Below are 18,302 nucleotides of genomic sequence, written 5' to 3' on the forward strand. Positions count from 1 at the left end.
GGTGAATTCATTTGAAGGCCAATCCGGCCTATTGTGATATCCTAGTGAGAAAAGAAGTATGGGTGAAAGAGTAAAGAAAAAGTGTGAAATATGTAGGTGTAGGTATTAAACATAAGAAGAATTTGCAAGAAGAGAGTCGGGGGCAAGCGACCCACTAGTAAGCCAACACGTTCATATAAGCATAAGGGTGAGTCAATTCGTCCAGATAAAAAGGAACAAGTAAGAGCGTGCTAAGTACGGCCGAGCCGAATCTTATGTACCCTCCACCATGGATCGCATTTGTCAAGTTCTTTGCGCGGTATCTCTTTTTAGGCAAGCAAAGAATAATGAATAACAACTTTATGCTATTGGATATATATCAAGTTATAGTTTGATTCGGACCATAAATGAATTGAATGCTGAACATTGTAGAAGTCATTGTGTAATATTTCAGTTCGTTCGGATAAGAATTGCGCCATGTAGGGTCTCAAGAAGCAAAACTGGGAGATCGGTTTATATGGGAGCTGTATCAAGCTATTGATCGATTCAGACCACATTAGACACGTATATTGAAGGTCATGGGAGAAGCCGTTGTACAAAATTTCTGCCAAATTGGATGGGAACTGCGCCCTCTAGAGGCTCAAGAAGTCAAGATCCCAGATCGGTTTATATGGCAGCTATATCAGGTTATGTACCGATTTGTGCCATTCTTTGCACAGTTATAGAAAGTCATAACCGAACACATTATGCGATATTTCAGCCAAATCGGATGAGAATTGCGCCCTCTAAAAGCTAAAGAAGTCAAGATCCAAGATCGGTTCATATGGCAGCTCTATCAGGTTATGAACCGATTTGAATCATACTTAGCACAGTTGTTGAAAGTGATACCACAATACTACGTGCAAAATTTCAGTCAAATCGGATAATTACTGCGCCCTCTAAAAGCTAAAGAAGTCAAAATCCAAGATCGGTTTCTATGGCAGCTATAACAAAAAATAACCTATTTGAAACATACTTAGCGCAGTTGTTGAAAGTAATATCAAAACACCAGTTACAAAATTTCAGTCAAATCGGATGAGAATTGCGCCCTCTAAAAGCTAAAGAAGTCAAGACCCAAGATCGGTTTATATGGCAGCTTCACCAGGTTATGAACCAATTTGAATCATACTTAGCACAGTTGTTGAAAGTGACACCAAAACACCAGGTGCAAATCGGACGAGAATTGCGCCCTCTAGAGGCTCAAGAAGTCAAGATCCAAGATCGATTTATAGTGCAGCTATATCAAAACATGAACATGTATTGTAAATGGACCAAATCCATTTACAATCTCAACCGACCTACACTAATAAAAAGTATTTGTGCAAAATTTCAAGCACCTAGCTTTACTCCTTTGAAAGTTAGCGTGCTTTCGACAGAGGGGTGGACGGACGGACAGATGGATGCACATGGCAAGTTCGACTTAAAAAGACATGACGATCAAGAATATATACTTTATGGGGTCTTAGGCGCATATTTCGAGGTGTTATAAACAGAATGACGAAATTAGTATACCCCCATCCTATGGTGGAGGGTATAAAAAGTAAAATCGTACTAAGAGTGGCTGGGCTAAGAGTGGTCGGGCTGATCTTTGTCTAGTTCTTTTCCCGGTATCTCTTTTAAGGCCAACAAAGGATAAAAGAAAATAAATGCTATGCTATTGGAGCTATATCAAGTTATGGTCCGATTGGGACCATAATAAAATTGAATGTTGAAAACCATAGTAGAATTCGTTGTGTAAAATTTCAGCCAATTCGAAAAAAATTGCGTCCTTTAGGGGCTCAAGAAGTAAAATAGGGAGATAGGTTTATATCTGAACTGTATCAGGCTATAGACCGATTCAGACCATAATTGACACGTATGTTGATGATTATGAGAGAAGTCGTTGTACAAACATTTCAGCCAAATCGGATAAGAATTGCGCTCTCTAGAGGCTGATGAAGTCAAGACCCCAATCGGTTTATATGACAGTTATATCAGGTTATGGACATAGTTAACACAGTTTTTCGAAATCATGGCAAAACGCCTCATGCAAAATTTCAGACAAATCGGATAAGAATTGCGCCTTCTAGTGGCTCAAGAAGTCAAGATCCAAGATCGTTTTATAAGGCAGCTATATCAAACCATGGAACGATTTGGCCCACTTGCAATCCCAACCGAACTACACTAATAAGAAGTATTCGTGAAAAATTTCAAGCTGCTTGAATCCTTCAAAAGTTAGCGTGCTATCGACAGACATAATTTCATGCAAATGTTGACCCTGACTGCGCCTCAAACGGTCCGTCCGCTTAGTCCAATTTTGGCGTAGTCTTTCCAACATTTCGGCCGATATCTCACGAATAAATGCTTCAATGTTGTGTTCCAATGTGTCAATTGAAGTGTGCTTGTCTAAATAGACATGAGCTTTAACAAAGCTCAACAAAAAATAGTGTAAAAGCGTTAAATCGCACGATCTAGGCAGCCAATTGACCGGTCCCGAACGTGAAATATTCATCGAACTCGCCTCTCAGTAAGTCAATTGTTACGCTTGGTGTGTGGCATGTGGCACCGTCTTGTTGAAACCACATGTCATGCAAGTCACGCTATTGCAGTTTGGCCAAAAAAAAAACAAATGTGGATATCATCTCACGATAGCGCTCACCATTCACTATAACTTTGAAGAAGTACGGTCCAATGATGCCACCAGCCCATAAACCGCACCAAATTGAGACTTTTTCTGGGTGCATTGGTAGCTCTTGCAACGCTTCTGGCTTCACTCTAAAATCGACAATTCTGCGTATTTACGTACCCATTGAGCCAAAAATGAGCTTCGTCGCTTAATGGGCGCGATGAACTTTCTTAACAAAACACGCATTTTAAAAATAAAATTCAATCATTTGCAAATTATAGACCAAACTGAAGATGTTTGAAAGTGAAACATAGCACCAAACGTGCGTGAGCTGTTTAAGCCAGTGTTGCCAAAAAGATAATAGCTTAAAAAGCACCCTTTAGATGAGTTCTAATCCAATGAGTATACATCATAGAAGGACAGCATACACATCCGCAAATTAATTCCTATGCGCATGGGCAAAGGAAAAACATTGAAAAGCACACGTACAGTGTAAATAACTTTGTGCTGCTTCGTTCGGCTGACACTATTTCAGAGCTATTTTATTTAGTTGATGTTTGATGATACTCACAAAAAACACAGTTTAGTCTTTTCAAAAGTGGGAATGTGCAAATCACTGGTATACATTGATCGCAGGTGTGCCACAAGGCTCTGTTCTTTCCCCTTCCCGTTTTCCTTATTTTCATTGACGATCTATCGGATCAGGATTCGAATCTAGTCTACTCATTTGCCGATGACCGTAGTCTGTGTAATTCATATTCATTCTACCATAGGGCCAGTCCTCAAGAAATTGCGGACAGTTGGCGCATTATGAATGAGACGCTCTCCCAGGATTTGTTGGTAGAGTGAACAGTGTAGACTTGAACGCACAGAAGACGTGGTGCTTTTTCTTGTCTCATACGCGATTTACTGATCCACTTCAATCATAGGCATTGAGCGAACAGGTTCTCTTGATGTTCTTGGAATGAAGATATAGTGTGATGTCCGTTGGTCAGAACACGTATTCGAAGTGTCGAATGAACCATTTAAGTGTTTGGGGTTTCTTAAGCGTTGCAAGAAGTATTTCACTTTATCTGATCTTCTTAATATCTATGCTACCTAAATCTTGTAGAAGATGGAATATAACTTTCATATTTGGGCAGGAGCTCCAAAGTCATCCTTGGAACTATTTGACCGGGTTCATCGGAGAGCGATGGTGTGGATTGGAGATAGTAGGGTCTCAAACTCTATTGCTTCTCTTTAACATAATCGTAATGTGGGTAGCGTTGTACTGCTCTATCGTTACTTTCATGGTGTGTGTGACGGAAATATTCGTCTTCTATTCCTGGCGTGAGGGCGGAATACACCAGAAATACAAGACTTGCCAGGAACTCACACCCGTTGGAAATTGATTGGCCAGTTGATCGCATCATGCATTACCGAGAATATTAATTTTTCACCCGAATCATTCGTATGTGAAATCGACTTCCGTCTATTGTCTTTCCCACCAACATTGACGTTCAGTAATTTGAAAAGAACAAAAATAAAGACTACTTCCTCTTTCCCCCTCTAATTTACAATGTACGCCGTCATATAGCCTACCCCACAGTGTCCTGTTGTAATTACTTTAATAGTACTCAGTGCCCTCTTATCAAAGGCCAGCAGATCTTTCGTTCTCGGGTGCCATGGTGTTTCGACACCCATGTATAAATCCTCAACTCGCCATCGCATGAGCTGTGGCAAGTTCGGTCCCAGTAGAGGAACCCCTGTTGGCATATCCGCCATCTCGTTTCCCAGAATACCATCGTGCCGGAATACAAAGTTAGTGCTATGACGTGAGGACGGAGTATATTAAGACTCCCGAGTCGGGAGTCCCCACATTCCACAACCTCACTTTCCTCGAACCCAAGGTCTTGAGAGCGGTCACATTACCCACGCAAATCCGGAGTTTCGGGGACTCACCGACATGCCGATGTAGAGTGCCTCGGAGTATACCCCCAATCCAATCCCTGACTTCATCTTGAAGCCATGTGAGAAACGAGGTCTAATCAAGCCATTCGCCTAAAACTCCCCCTCATGGGGAAAGCGAATAACGAAGATCTTTCCGCGAAACTATTTGGGTTAGGCAGGTTGACATGTTAACCTATGAGGTGGCCTTTCACCACACCAGTACTTCATCTGTCAGCACTCAGGCCCCCACTTCCTACCGAAATTTCTCTCGCAGGAGTGGAAGGCTTTTCGGTTTCTTTTCTCCGTATTGCTTTCCCAGGACAGTGTCAAATCGAGAACTGGACCCAGATAAATGGGCATGGTGATACCGGCAAAAGACAGGCGTCTAAAGTCTAAGCTAAGAGCAGCTCCATCTTCGCGAAGGTCGTCTTCGATTCATTTCTCGTCCCATTTAAGATATTAAGCCCCTGAATTCCGCAATTGCTACAACAATTACAACATCCATGGTAAGTTTTGTCCAAATCGTTATATAACCTTATATAGCTCACATATAAACTGTCCCGGATTAGTCTTCTACGGCCCCTTGAAGCTCAATTTTTTTCCTAATTTGGCAGAAATTTTGTACGTAAAGTTAACAACAAAGTTCATTTGTGGAAACTTTTAGCATCATCCTTGAAGTTGGGTTCCTTAGATTCGCCCCCGCCGAACTTAGCACTTTTTAATTTGTTTTGTAAACCAAACCCTGGAAACTGTTCCAGTCGTCCACATTCTGACAACGTCAAGTATACACTTTTTTTGTACAAAAGTTTTTTGTACTGTTGAGAATAGAATCTCTGTTCCACCCATTCCATGAATGTGTGTTAACAAACAGCTTTTCGCAATGCACCATAAAAACCTTCGTACATACAGTGTCATTTAAACTTCAGGTTGGTATAACCATTGTAGGGCACACTAACGCATTTGCACACCATTTCCAAGCCAATGGTCAATGCAACAGTATGTGTTCATAATGGTTGGTACACGAAATTGACAACGCGCGTTCACATAATCATTGGCGCTCGCTGTCAACACTTTCAACAGCACCTGTTTGTGATTATTACACTATTGGTGTAGGATTTTGCATATATACAAGTGTATTGGCTATGTTAAGGGGGTTCAGAATGTTCAAAGTCTCATACTTTATACCTGTATCCAATTGTTAAACATTTCTCGTATTTTTCTGGTTAAAAAAAAAAAAAAAAACATGGAAAAGGAAAGCCAGAGATCGCCAAACGCACTCATAAAATAGAATAACTCATCGTGTTTGTGTAATGGGAGACTTTTTGTTTACAAAATTGCACTACTCCCAAGGCATACACATGATTATATGCATCTTTTGGAAGTTGTATTGATGGCTTCGACCGCGTAACAACGGCATCGCCTCTCGCTGTTGTTCCGTGTGTCAATGAGTTATTCTAACCAGATGACGAAACGCGTCCCATAGTGGTTTGTGTGTGATGATCTCTGGCTTTCGTTTTCCATTGCAAAAAAATCTCCGATCATTGAGCTCGTCTCGAAGGAGAAACAAATGAAAATTGTAAAATTAAAATGATTTTCGCGCGAACAGGCAAAAACTGGAAATGTAAAATCACTTTTATTTTGATATGTCTCAGCCGCATAGCATTTCCAGCATTTTTCAAAAATCACACTATGAATCAGCACTTTTTTTTATCCACCACAATATGAGTTAGTTATGCATTTTTTTCAAACTCAGATATTTATAGGCTTTAATGGATATAAATAAATGAAATCACTCACCCAAATAGAACAAGTCCTCATAGGTTATCGTTGGTTCCTTTCCTCTCCTCGACAGCAATGAGTTTCTTTGTCTCGTTCTATGCGGCGATATCGTACTGGATAATTGCATCAATTCCTGTGGCGCCAATTTCTCGGTAAATATAACTTCACCATCCAATTGCAATTCGAGTCGTCCACGATCCACTGCAATCTTGGCCATGTGCCAACTACCATCCGTTATGTAACCGCTCGATGGTGTCGACACTGTATCATTGTCTGAGCCCAATAAATTGCTGGCTATCTTCAAATGGCCACTCTCTAAGCCCAGACCTAAGAATTTGCTATGATCATGTTCACTCCAGAGCAGCAGACCATCCGGTTCAATGGTGGAGAAATTCAAAGAAATTTGTATAGCTTCACGCGGTCGCACAAACATGGAAGGTCCCTTGCGTTTGTCTTTCATGGGAATTCGAGGTGGTGGCAAGATCAAATAACTGTTGCCACGGAAACTTGGCGTTGTGGGTTTACTCAGCGCTGCAAGTGAGAGAGTGGCATGTAAAAAAAATTTAATTATTTGTTGGTAAACATATTGATGCACTTTTTGTGATGGGTATATGAAATATAAAGTGGAGTAATTCAAAATTGAAATATTTTTTTTTGAAGCAGAAAACTTTTTGTTATGATCAGAAAAATTTAGAAATACATTTTTTGTTTTATAGTTAAATTTATATAACAAAACGAGGTTTTATAACTTGAAAGGACGAACATAACCTGGTATAATCCATACCAATCTTGATCCCTTATTAATTTAAACTTTTGTTTGTTACATTGAATCAACTGCATTTGTACTTTTAGGGTTAGGTTATAGTGCAAGGCTGCAATCAACCTCCATAAGACGTTTTTGGCCATTGCGATACCATAGGATTCTTCGTTGAACCATTGGGTGGAGAGGACGTGGTTTTTAATTAGTTCCGCAAAAATCTCCGTAATAGGTACATATTCAGCTACAACAGTATAATCCTCTAAGCGGTTGGAGGTCTGCATTTGCTTTCAGCAGAGCAGAATGTTGTATGTCCACTAGCCGATAGACACAGGTCTGCAGAGGCCTATGACAAAGAGACCTTGGTTTGGGGATAAAGATCTGAAAATATCCAGTGAAAGGCTTCAACATGTATTGAAAAACGTGTTCAACGTAAAGCCTTACAAGTGTCAAAAGGCACACCAAAAAAAGTTAGACTCGAATGAGCAAAGGAATTGGTGCACTTGTATAAGCGTGGTGAATTTTCGAAGATGGTGTTCTCTGACAAGAAAAAAATACCCACTTGAGCAATTCGTAGACTCCAAAAATTATCGTGTTTCATTAACCGAACATACGTACATTAATTTGCGCCTACGAACGACCACACGAAGTAATGTTACATATCAAGTGATACTACGGACATCTCATGGACCGCTCTCCAATCGTTTTCATCAAGACTGGCGCCGAAGCAAACGCGAGATATTATCGGGTAAACATTTTGGAAGTTACTTTGGAATAAACTTTTCGGTCGTATACCATGGACGTACCAACAAGACTCGGCACCGTCACATCATTATGCCATGTTCCGAACTTAATTTAGTTCACATAGTAGCGGTTCAATTTGTCAGATGCCAATCGCATGGGCTTTTCTATTTGCGCCATTTTAGGAGGCAAGAAAAGGACTATAAATATATGCTACCATGAGTGCACTGAAGGGATGCCACGGTAGAGCAAAGGTGAGCATGTCCGCCTTCGACGCTGAATGCCTGGGTTCAAACTTTGCGAAAACATAGGATGGTTATGTCCTCCGCTTGCTGGCGACATTTGTGAGTTACTATGCCATGTAAAAACTTCTCCCCAAAGAAGTTGCGCACTGCTGCACGCCTTTCGGACTCGGCTATAAAAAGGAGGCCCCTTAGCATTGCGCTCACACTTGTATCGGAAAGCACTCACTGATATGCGAGAAGTTTGCCTCTATTCCTTAATGGAATGTCCATGAGTGCTCTGAAGAAAGCAATTCTATGGAATGGTCCAAAATACCAGCAGATTACATTCGTGTAGATTTCAATTCGCTTTCTGACCGACTCAGAGCAATAGTCAAGGTAAAAGGTAGTTATTTAAGCAAGAGTGAATGGGTTATGAAGTTCTGATAATTTCTACACATTTATGTCATTGGAATCAACAACAAATATTTTCATTTTCAAGTTTTTTTGCCTGTTAGGGCGAAAATTATTAGGTTTGGTTTGGTTGGATTAAAAAGAGGGTGCTGATGTTAATCCGCCCATGCCACTATGGACATACACCTAAGCCACTAATCGGCTTGTTGTGCGCAATAAGAACTATTGTACAAAGTAAGTTGGTTCATGTCTGGTATTGTGTCTCCACCTTAGTGCCGGTATCTGTTAGACGCGAAAGCCAGGCAATGACAAAGGAATTGCTCCCACGTCTCATAATCTTCACCACATGCCCAATACATGCTATCACTTGCCGTACCGATTTTACACAAGTGAGCTCGAAGTCCCATATGGCCCGTTATGATACCAATAACTAATACTGACCTCCTTCTTACTTCCTTTCAATAGTAGCCTCGTCTTCTCACAATTTGGTTCCTGGATTTCGATCTGGATTTTCGCCGTCCTACCTACTGTTTCGCTGTCGACCCGAAAGGCTTCGGGTTAACCAAGCTTATTGACGGCCTTCACCGCCAAATCGTCTGCCCTTTCATTACCCCTTACTCCGATATTACCCGGCACCCAACCGATGCGGATTTTGTCATCCTCAGAGAAGGCGTTAATCTCCTTCTTAAACTGCAAGACGGTTCGTGACCTAACCGTCCTGGTTGTTATTGCCCTTATGGCAACTTTGCAGTCCGTAACGATGTTCACATTCGACGTCCTCGCGTTAGCATCACACCACCTCACGCATTCCGTGATCGTCCCGATCTCCGTCTGCAGGACCGTATTTTTTTCATGCAGTCTAAAACAGATCTCAGTCCCTGGGTTCTTAATGTAGACCCCCAGGCCCACTCTGTCCTCAAATCTTGAATTCATTTGTCTAACATGATCTTCCATATGACAATACTAGGATTCAGTCAATCCAAGACTGTGCTGCTAGCAGCAGTGCCTCGCAAGAAAATCATTAAATTTTAAAATTTTTATTTGTTTCTCTTTCGACAAGAGCTCAATGATTGGAGATTTTGCAACGAATGCCAAAGATTCCAACACACACCAACCACTTTGGGCCGTGTTTCGTCGTTTGGTTAGAATAACTCATCGGCCATATTAGGAGTGGAGGCTTCAAGGGCCATACATTGGCAGGTCGTACTTATGTCGAATATACCGCGAAAACGTGTCTACTATGTAAGCACAACACAAACACAAGTCTGACACCTTTCTCGCTAGCTGTTCTTTTCCACCGCATGTATTTTCTTTGTAGTGATAGAATTTTTCTCTATACGACTACTTAGCTTCCATGGTATACACATGTCATTCGTTTTCTGTTTTTTGCGCTTTTTATTTTGATCTTTAAAATCTTTTCGAGGTTTTTCGAATTTATTTTAGCTCGAGATAATATTCAATTCTTTCTATTCCAAGAATGGCATAGCAAAGTACTTATGCAAGTTAAGCAAGTGAGCTGTTTTTCAAAACACTTGAAACGGCATGGTGGATCACGATTTCTGATATGCCAATGTATCTTCATCAACAGCCTTGTCAAAGTAATGAAGGTGCCCTACATACCAAACCACTATTGAGTACGGTGTAGAGCATGCTTTTGTTTTGAAACAGGGCTCAATAATCCTCTAACTCTCCACCGCAGTAAAAGAGAAGAAAGCCTTATTATCCACTATTCCGATATAAACTCATCGCCAATGCTAATAACAACGAAAACATCAACATCACTCATTTTGTTGTGCACTTAAACATTTATTGAATGTCACTACCAGCGCTTTTTGTGCTTAGTCCACATTGACCTACAGCACAGCGACGGGCCGCTTTGAATTGGTAACACTTCGTATCATCCTTAAATACCAAGATATCCAACACTGTTATTCCTTGATAGTGAAAGAATTTTTAACGAAGCTGACGAGGTCTTGATCAGTGTTGCCACTCAAGAAAATTATTCCCTACCAAACTTGAGAAAAATCCCACCAAACTCGACCAAAAGCTACCAAATGCTCTACAAGATAAATAAGTGGTATATGTTTTTATACCCACCACCGAAAAGTTGGCCATTTTGCATTACATTTGGAACACATCAAATTATACATTTTCAACGCTACAATGTACTAGATCGTCGACACTCATGTCGATCCGCCTGTTTGTGGAAATAACTTTATAGCCTTACTTTCAAAGATGGTCTATATCTTAATATCAACCTCCGATAAGAAATCTTGAGTTTATAAAGTCGTAGTCGATTTCAATGAACAACCTCGCCGAGTTTGGGTAAAGCGTTCCCCCGATTTAAATGCGCTCTTACTACCCATTTTCGCCATTACAGAAAGTTGCATGGACCCCTCAACACCTGAGTATGGACCAGATCTGACCATATTTGTATGTAGCTGCCACATAGCCCTGATTTCACTAAAGCCGCCTTTAATTGCCAGAATTTACGAAGTTTCGAAGAGATACCTTATCATTCGTACCAGTTACAATTAATAGGCCACCGTAGCGCAGAAATTAGCATGTCCACCTATGATGCTGAACGCCTGGGTTCGAATCCTGGCGAGACCATCAGAAAAAATTTTCAGCGTTGCCTTTCCCCTCTTATTGCTGGCAACATTTGTGAGGTACTATGCCATGAAAAACTTCTCTCCAAAGAGGTGTCGCACTGCGGCACGCCGTTCGGACTCGGCTATAAAAAGGAGGCCCCTTATCATTGAACTTATACTTGAACTGGACTGCATTCATTGATATGTGAGAAGTTTGCCCCTGTTCCTTAGTGGAATGTTCATGGGCAAAATTTGCAATTTACAATTAATATCAGAACTTACTTCCTTTTTACTGAAATTTGAAGCAGTAAGACCGCTTGTCACAGTATGTGGCCATGGTTTTGTTCTGCACCCTTAACGAATTTTGCCTTATCCCCGCGATTTTTTCAATAATTAACTTGGTATTTATTGTTGGAAAAACCTACCAAAAGTCGAGTTCAGCCAACCAATCTACCAAGGAAATATCAAGTAAAAAGGAGTTAAGTTCGGCCGGGCCGAACTTTGGATACCCATCACCTCGAGAATAAATGTAAACCACCTTTCATCAAAATCCGCTGAAAATTGCATAACTTATGTCCCATGGCTTTTAATGGGCCCAAAACATCAAATCGAGAGATCGGTCCAAATTGACGAATGATGTAGAAGGGCCTAACACAACTCACTATCCCAAATTTCAGCGAAATCGGATAATAAAAGTGGCTTTTATGGCCCTAAGACCTCAATCGGAGGATCGGTCTATATGGCAGCTTTATCCAAATCTGATCCGATCAAGATGTCGAAGGGCCTAAAACAACTCACTGTCCCAAATTTCAGCGTAATCGGATAATAAAAGTGGCTTTTATAGCCCTAAGACCGTAAATCGGAGGATCGGTCTATACGGCAGCTATATCTAAATCTTGACCGATCTGAGCCAAATTGACGAAGGATGTCGTAGGTCCTAACACAACTCACTGTCCTAAATTTCATCGAAATCGGATAATAAACGGGCATTAATAGCCCTAAGACTCTAAATTGGAGGATCGATCTATATGGCAGCTATATCCAAATCTGGACCGATCTGAGCCAAATTGACGATGGATGTCGTAAGGCCTAACACAACTCACTGTGCCAAATTTCAGCGAAATCGGATAAAAAATGTGGCTTTCATGGCCCTAAGACCCTCAATTGAAGGATCAGTCTATATGGCAGCTATAACCAAAATGGGGACCGATCTGAGCCAAATTGACGAAGGATGTCGTAGGGCATAACACAACTCACTGTCCAAATTTTCAGCGAAATCGGATAATAAATGTGGCTTTTATAGCCCTAAGACACTAAATCGGAGGATCGGTCTATATGGCAGCTATATCCAAATCTGGACTGATCTGAACCAAATTGACGAAGGATGTTGAAGGACCTCACACAACTCGCTCTCCCAAATTTCAGAGAAATCGGATAATAAATGTGGCTTTTAAAGACCTACGACCCTAAATCGGAGGATCGGTCTATATGGCAGCTATATCCAAATCTGGACCGATGTGGGCCAAATTAACGTAGGATATCGAAGAGCCTAACACAACCCACTATCCCAAATTTCAGCGAAATCGGATAATAAATGTGGCTTTTATGGCCCTAAGACCCTCAATCGGAGGATCGGTCTATATGGCAGCTATATCCAAATCTGGACCGATCTGGGCTAAATTGACGTAGGATATCGAAGGGCCTCACACAACTCACTGTGCCAAATTTCAGCGAAATCGGATAAAAAATGTGGCTTTCATGGCCCTAAGACCTCAATTGAAGGATCAGCCTATATGACAGCTATATCCAAATCTGGACCGATCTGACCCAAATTGACGAAGGATGTCGAAGGGCCTAACACAATTCACTGTCCCAAATTTCAGCTAAACCGGATAATAAATGTGGCTTTTATAGCCCTAAGACCCTAAATCAGAGGATCGGTCTATATGGTAGCTACATCCAAATCTGGAACGATCTGAGCCAAATTGATGAATTGATTAAGGACCTCACACAACTCGCTCTCCCAAATTTCAGCGAAATCGGATAATAAATGTGGCTTTTATAGACCTAAGACCCTAAATCGGAGGATCGGTCTATATAGCAGCTATATCCAAATCTGGACTGATCTGAGCCAAATTGATGAAGGATGTTGAAGGACCGCACATAACTCGCTCTCCCAAATTTCAGCGAAATCGGATAATAAATGTGGCTTTTATGGGCCTAAAACCCTTAATCGGAGGATCGGTCTATATAACTTATAGGGTCGGAAATGGATATCTCGATGTGTTGCAAACGGAATGACAAAATGAATATACCCCCATCCTTCGGTGGTGGGTATAAAAACCTACCAATTTTGGTAGGAACCTACCAAAAATGGCATCACTGGTCTTGATTGCTTGTTTTGTTGGAATTTTTTGAAGTCGAGATAGGCGATCAATTCTTAGAAATCTTTGTGCTGACATATATATCCCAAACTCTCTAGAGCTTTTAAAATATAAAATAACAGACAGAAAAGGTTTTACTTTCCTGTGGTTTGACTTTCATAGGTTTTGGAATGAAAATGACCTTTAAATCCCCCAATTCATAGGTGTATGCTTTTAGTGAATAATCTACTGCAATTTAATTTTTTTTTTTTGATAGGTATAAGGCAGGTATAACTCTGCCATGAGGCTATAAAAAAATTCAACAATTGTTTGACGTCTTCATATCGAAACTGGTTTCTATTCACGATTTTGCTTTATAATAGTTAGACAAACATCTGCTTTACTTATATTTTCTTATTGTTTTTTCGCTTCTCATGACTTGCACTAACATTTCCAAATTCTTTTTTATTTCATTTCAGTGGCTTTAATTTCAACATCATCCAACGACGAAGCTACATGGCGAACTAAATAAAAATGTAAGTACAATATATTCCATTGTTTAACGCTTCAGTTAATTGCTTTTGTCTGCTGTTTAAACAAAAACGTTCGACTTTTTGTCTACTCTACAAAAATGTTTCTATATTTGTTTGAAGTTTGGTATTCTCGTGCAATCAATCATAGTAGGTGGCCTATCTTGTGTGTTAATGGTATGGTAAAAGCGAATTGAACAAATTGATGGAGTTTTATGGATTTTGGCAGAAGAAACTAAGAAAAATGTTTGCATTTAAATGCTTTGATTTGATAATTTGACATCCGTTACGAACATTAAATTTGAAAAAAAAATTTTATGGAATGTGCAAATATTCCCAGAAAATTAATTTATTTCAAGCTATTTAATTAAAGTAAGCCAACAATTTTTTTTCCAAGAATTAAACTTTGTTTATGCTCACATTTCACATCCAAAAATACGGCTAGGTTGGTTTGATTAAATTTGAAACCAGTTTATGTAGTATATATTTTTATAAGTTTAAAAATAGCACGCATTTATTCACTTTGTTGATGCATTCATTTAGATTGCCTTAAGCTATAGGAAACTTAAAACAAATTATTAAATTTAATTTTTTGGCTATGCTGTGCAAGTAGTTTTGATTACGAAATTTCGGTTTGTTTAGTGATTTATTAAATTATGATATGTTTGTGTTATTTTAATTGCCCAAGTGAGATTGAATAAATTTTAGTATTACAAAATTTTAAAGCTTTAATAAATTGAACAGTACAAACAATATATTGTGAGATTTGCTAAAGAAATTGAAATAAGAATTGTATAAAGTCGTAAAATTCGTATTGGGGCATTGAATTTGATATCAAACTATTGGGTTGCCCAAAAAGTAATTGCGGATTTTTTAAAAGAAAGTAAATGCATTTTTAATAAAACTTAGAATGAACTTTAGTCAAATATACCTTTTTTTACACCTTTTTTCTAAAGCAAGCTAAAAGTAACAGCTGATAACTGACAGAAGAAAGAATGCAATTACAGAGTCACAAGCTGTGAAAAAATTTGTCAACGGCGACTATATGAAAAATCCGCAATTACTTTTTGGACAACCCAATAGAAATAGAACTCAAACTGTGTAGTCTATAATATCATAATTAATATAATTGGATTTGAATTGTGAACATTTTGGCTAGAGAATTTCAATCGAAAGATAGATACAAAAGTCATAAATTAACCTTATATATACCCACCCACCACCACAGAATGGGGGGTTAACTAATCTAGTCAGTCCGTTTGTGGGTTAGGTTTAAGTGCCAGTCTGCCATCAGACTCACTTAGACGTTTTTGTTCATTGTGATATCACAGAGGCCACCGTAGCGCAGAGGTTAGCATGTCCACCTATGATGCTGAACGCCTGGGTGCGAATCCTGGCGAGACCATCAGAAAAAATTTTCAGCGGTGGTTTCCCCCTCCTAATGCTGGCAACATTTGTGAGGTACTATGCCATGTAAAACTTCTCTCCAAAGAGGTATCGCTCTGCGGCACGCCGTCCGGACTCGGCTATAAAAAGGAGACCCCTTATCATTGAGCTTAAAATTTGAATCGGACAGCATTCATTGATATGTGAGAAGTTTGTCCCTGTTCCTTAGTGGAATATTCATGGGCTAAATTTGCATTTGATATGACAGAAACAAGAGAAGGAAGGTGTATTCTAGAGTCTTCCGTTTAACCATCCATATCGCTTTAGAAAGCCCAACGACTTGCAAACGTTTACATCTGCTAAATCAGATAGGTTCTCAAAGAAATGAGAAACTAAAGTGGAACTCCTTTCGACTGCCAGTGCTCGACACACAAACAGACGGTGTTTTATTGTCTCTTCATCTTCGATGCCCTCACAGCTTCAGCGAAAGTCGTTACTGGCAACCTTTAGTCTGTCAGCATGTTTTCCGATTAGACAGTGACCTGTCATGACAGACAAAATGACTAAGACGTCTGTTCTAGCCAGTGACAGCAACGCGGCAGACCTCTTCAAGTCTAGATTGGGCCACATAGTTTTGGAATGTTCATAGCCCCCTCTTTGTGACCATCTATAATTCGTTGTCCTTTGGGTCTGATAGTAAAAACTTAGCTGGAGGCATATCCACAGATTCCAGTTTCCTCGGAATGTGTAGGATAGTTCCTAGTCTCGCAAGCTCGTCCGCTTTACAATTCCCTGAGATATCTCTGTGGCCCGACACCCACAACAGGTGAATTATGAACTGTTCAGTCATCTCGTTGAGAGATCTGCAACAGTCGAGGGTGATCTTTGTGTTCAGAAATATGTTCTCCAGGGATTTAATGGCTACCTGGCTGTCTGAGAAGATATTTATGCCCATCGTCGATATGGCATTATATCTTAGCAATTCTACCACTTCCTTAATTGCAAGGATCTTGGAGGATTGAGCAGTAGGTGGAGTTTTGACAACTGCAGTATATACCCAATGCATAACGCGCGATTTAAACTACCACCTTTTGCCAATGGCTCTCTGCAGGTGTATAGGGCAAAAGTAGTCTTTCTTGCCCTTTCCAAAATGTTGGATTTGAAGTTCAATTTTCTGTCCAGCAAAACATTTGCGCTTTCTGTAAATGGAATATTCTCTCCTCCCATGGAGACAGGTGCCACTGTAGGTAACTTTTATCTCCTGCTGAAAATAACTACTTCTGTCTGGCACGGCTTTTTACCCAGACCACTTTCGGTAACCGACTTCGCTGTTACACGTAGAGCTTTCTAAAGTATATCTCTTAGATTGCTAGGAAACTTCCTAGCATACGCGACCACTTTTACATCTTTCTCTACCAGAGACAAAAATAAGTTGTTAATCGTTATATTCCAAAATAGAGGAGACAATACACCTCCTTGAGGTGTTTCTATGCGGACCCATCTTTTAAGATTCACAGATCCCAAGAATGTCGTAATGAATTTTTTAGTTATTTATAAATAAACTTTCTTACGGTAGCGTTGATGCTTAGAATCTCCAACTCCTCTATGATTGACTTCAGTTTTATTGGGTTGCTCAAAAAGTAATTGCGGATTTTTTAAAAGAAAGTAAATGCATTTTTAATAAAACTTAGAATGAACTTTAATCAAATATACTTTTTTTACACTTTTTTCCTAAAGCTAGCTAAAAGTAACAGCTGATAACTGACAGAAGAAAGAATGCAATTATAGAGTCACAAGCTGTGAAAAAATTTGTCAACGCCGACTATATGAAAAATCCGCAACTACTTTTTGGGCAACCCAATACATTATTGAAAGCACCTTCAATGTCAAGAATTGCTACCATTGTATATTCCTTGACAGCGAGAGAACCCTCTTTGTAGCCGACTAGGACGTGAAGGGCTGTTTTAGTGGATTTTATTATATGCATGCTGCTGCCGCGACAGGCGATCTTCAGGGATCTTTGTCCTAAGATATGTTTCTATCAACCTCTCAAGATTCTTCAGAATAAAAGATGATAGACTAATAGGGAATGAAAATGACCTTAGTGTTCCTCCATCGCACAGGTACTCTACGGGAAATGTGTACTCAATTGCCCCAAATATACGGGCCTTAAACTGGAGTATTCGATACCTGTCACAAGACGTATCCTACAGGGAATGAAAAGTTTCAATTGACATAACTAATGATTCTTAATTATTTTTTAAAAAGTCGCTTAATTATTGTTAAAAATTGCTTATCACCCATTATAATACTTGCAAAGTATACTCATCCTTTTCGAACTGTCTCAGGACCTATCCTACGGTGTTAGAATAGTGGCTATTCGTCACCTCGAGCAACAAACCCGTATAACCGGTATAGCCGGACCGGTCCCTATCATAGGAGGACCTATCCCGTGACAGGTTTTAGATCTGTCCCATTTCCCGTAGGGTATATATGACATAATGATGCAATCTGAGTATATCTCCCTAAGCCAAGGAACCAGCCAATCAGACACAGCTTGTAATTCAACCGGTGATACATCATCAGTGCCTGGCGACTTAAAGGAGTCGAAACTTCTTATCGCCCAAAAGGATTATCGGCTCAGACACAATTTCCCTAACAGCCTTCAACGTATGCATACCAGCGACAACCTCTTCTGGCGCCACTTTGTCCGCTGGAGAATTTCCCGGGAAGTGTGAAATCAACGAGTAGTTCTAGTGTTTCCTCACTAGACATTGTCCAGTCTATCATATCTTTTGAGTCCCATATTGTCCTACATGTCCAGTTGGAGCATAGTTTTGGGGTGGATCGTCCGCCTGGGAATAGACCTCACATTTTTATAAAGGTTTCGTATTCTGCTCTCAAGTACATTTCATTTCAATCCTATATTGCGCCGATCGGCCCACATGTCCGTTTGGGGGTAGTTTTT

General features: G+C 40.0%; 1 protein-coding gene across 1 annotated transcript in view; it reads right to left on the reverse strand.

The window, feature by feature from the left end:
• Positions 1-18,302, reverse strand: part of LOC106083962 (protein eyes shut) — a 323,238-nt gene that overhangs the window by 14,836 nt on the left and 290,100 nt on the right. The window contains exon 12 of the mRNA XM_013247300.2: positions 6,350-6,862. Coding sequence (XP_013102754.2) covers positions 6,350-6,862 — 513 coding nt within the window. The remainder of the gene's footprint in view (positions 1-6,349; positions 6,863-18,302) is intronic.

The sequence above is a fragment of the Stomoxys calcitrans genome, chromosome 3 (genome assembly GCF_963082655.1).
Source record: "Stomoxys calcitrans chromosome 3, idStoCalc2.1, whole genome shotgun sequence".
Lineage (NCBI taxonomy): Eukaryota > Metazoa > Arthropoda > Insecta > Diptera > Muscidae > Stomoxys > Stomoxys calcitrans.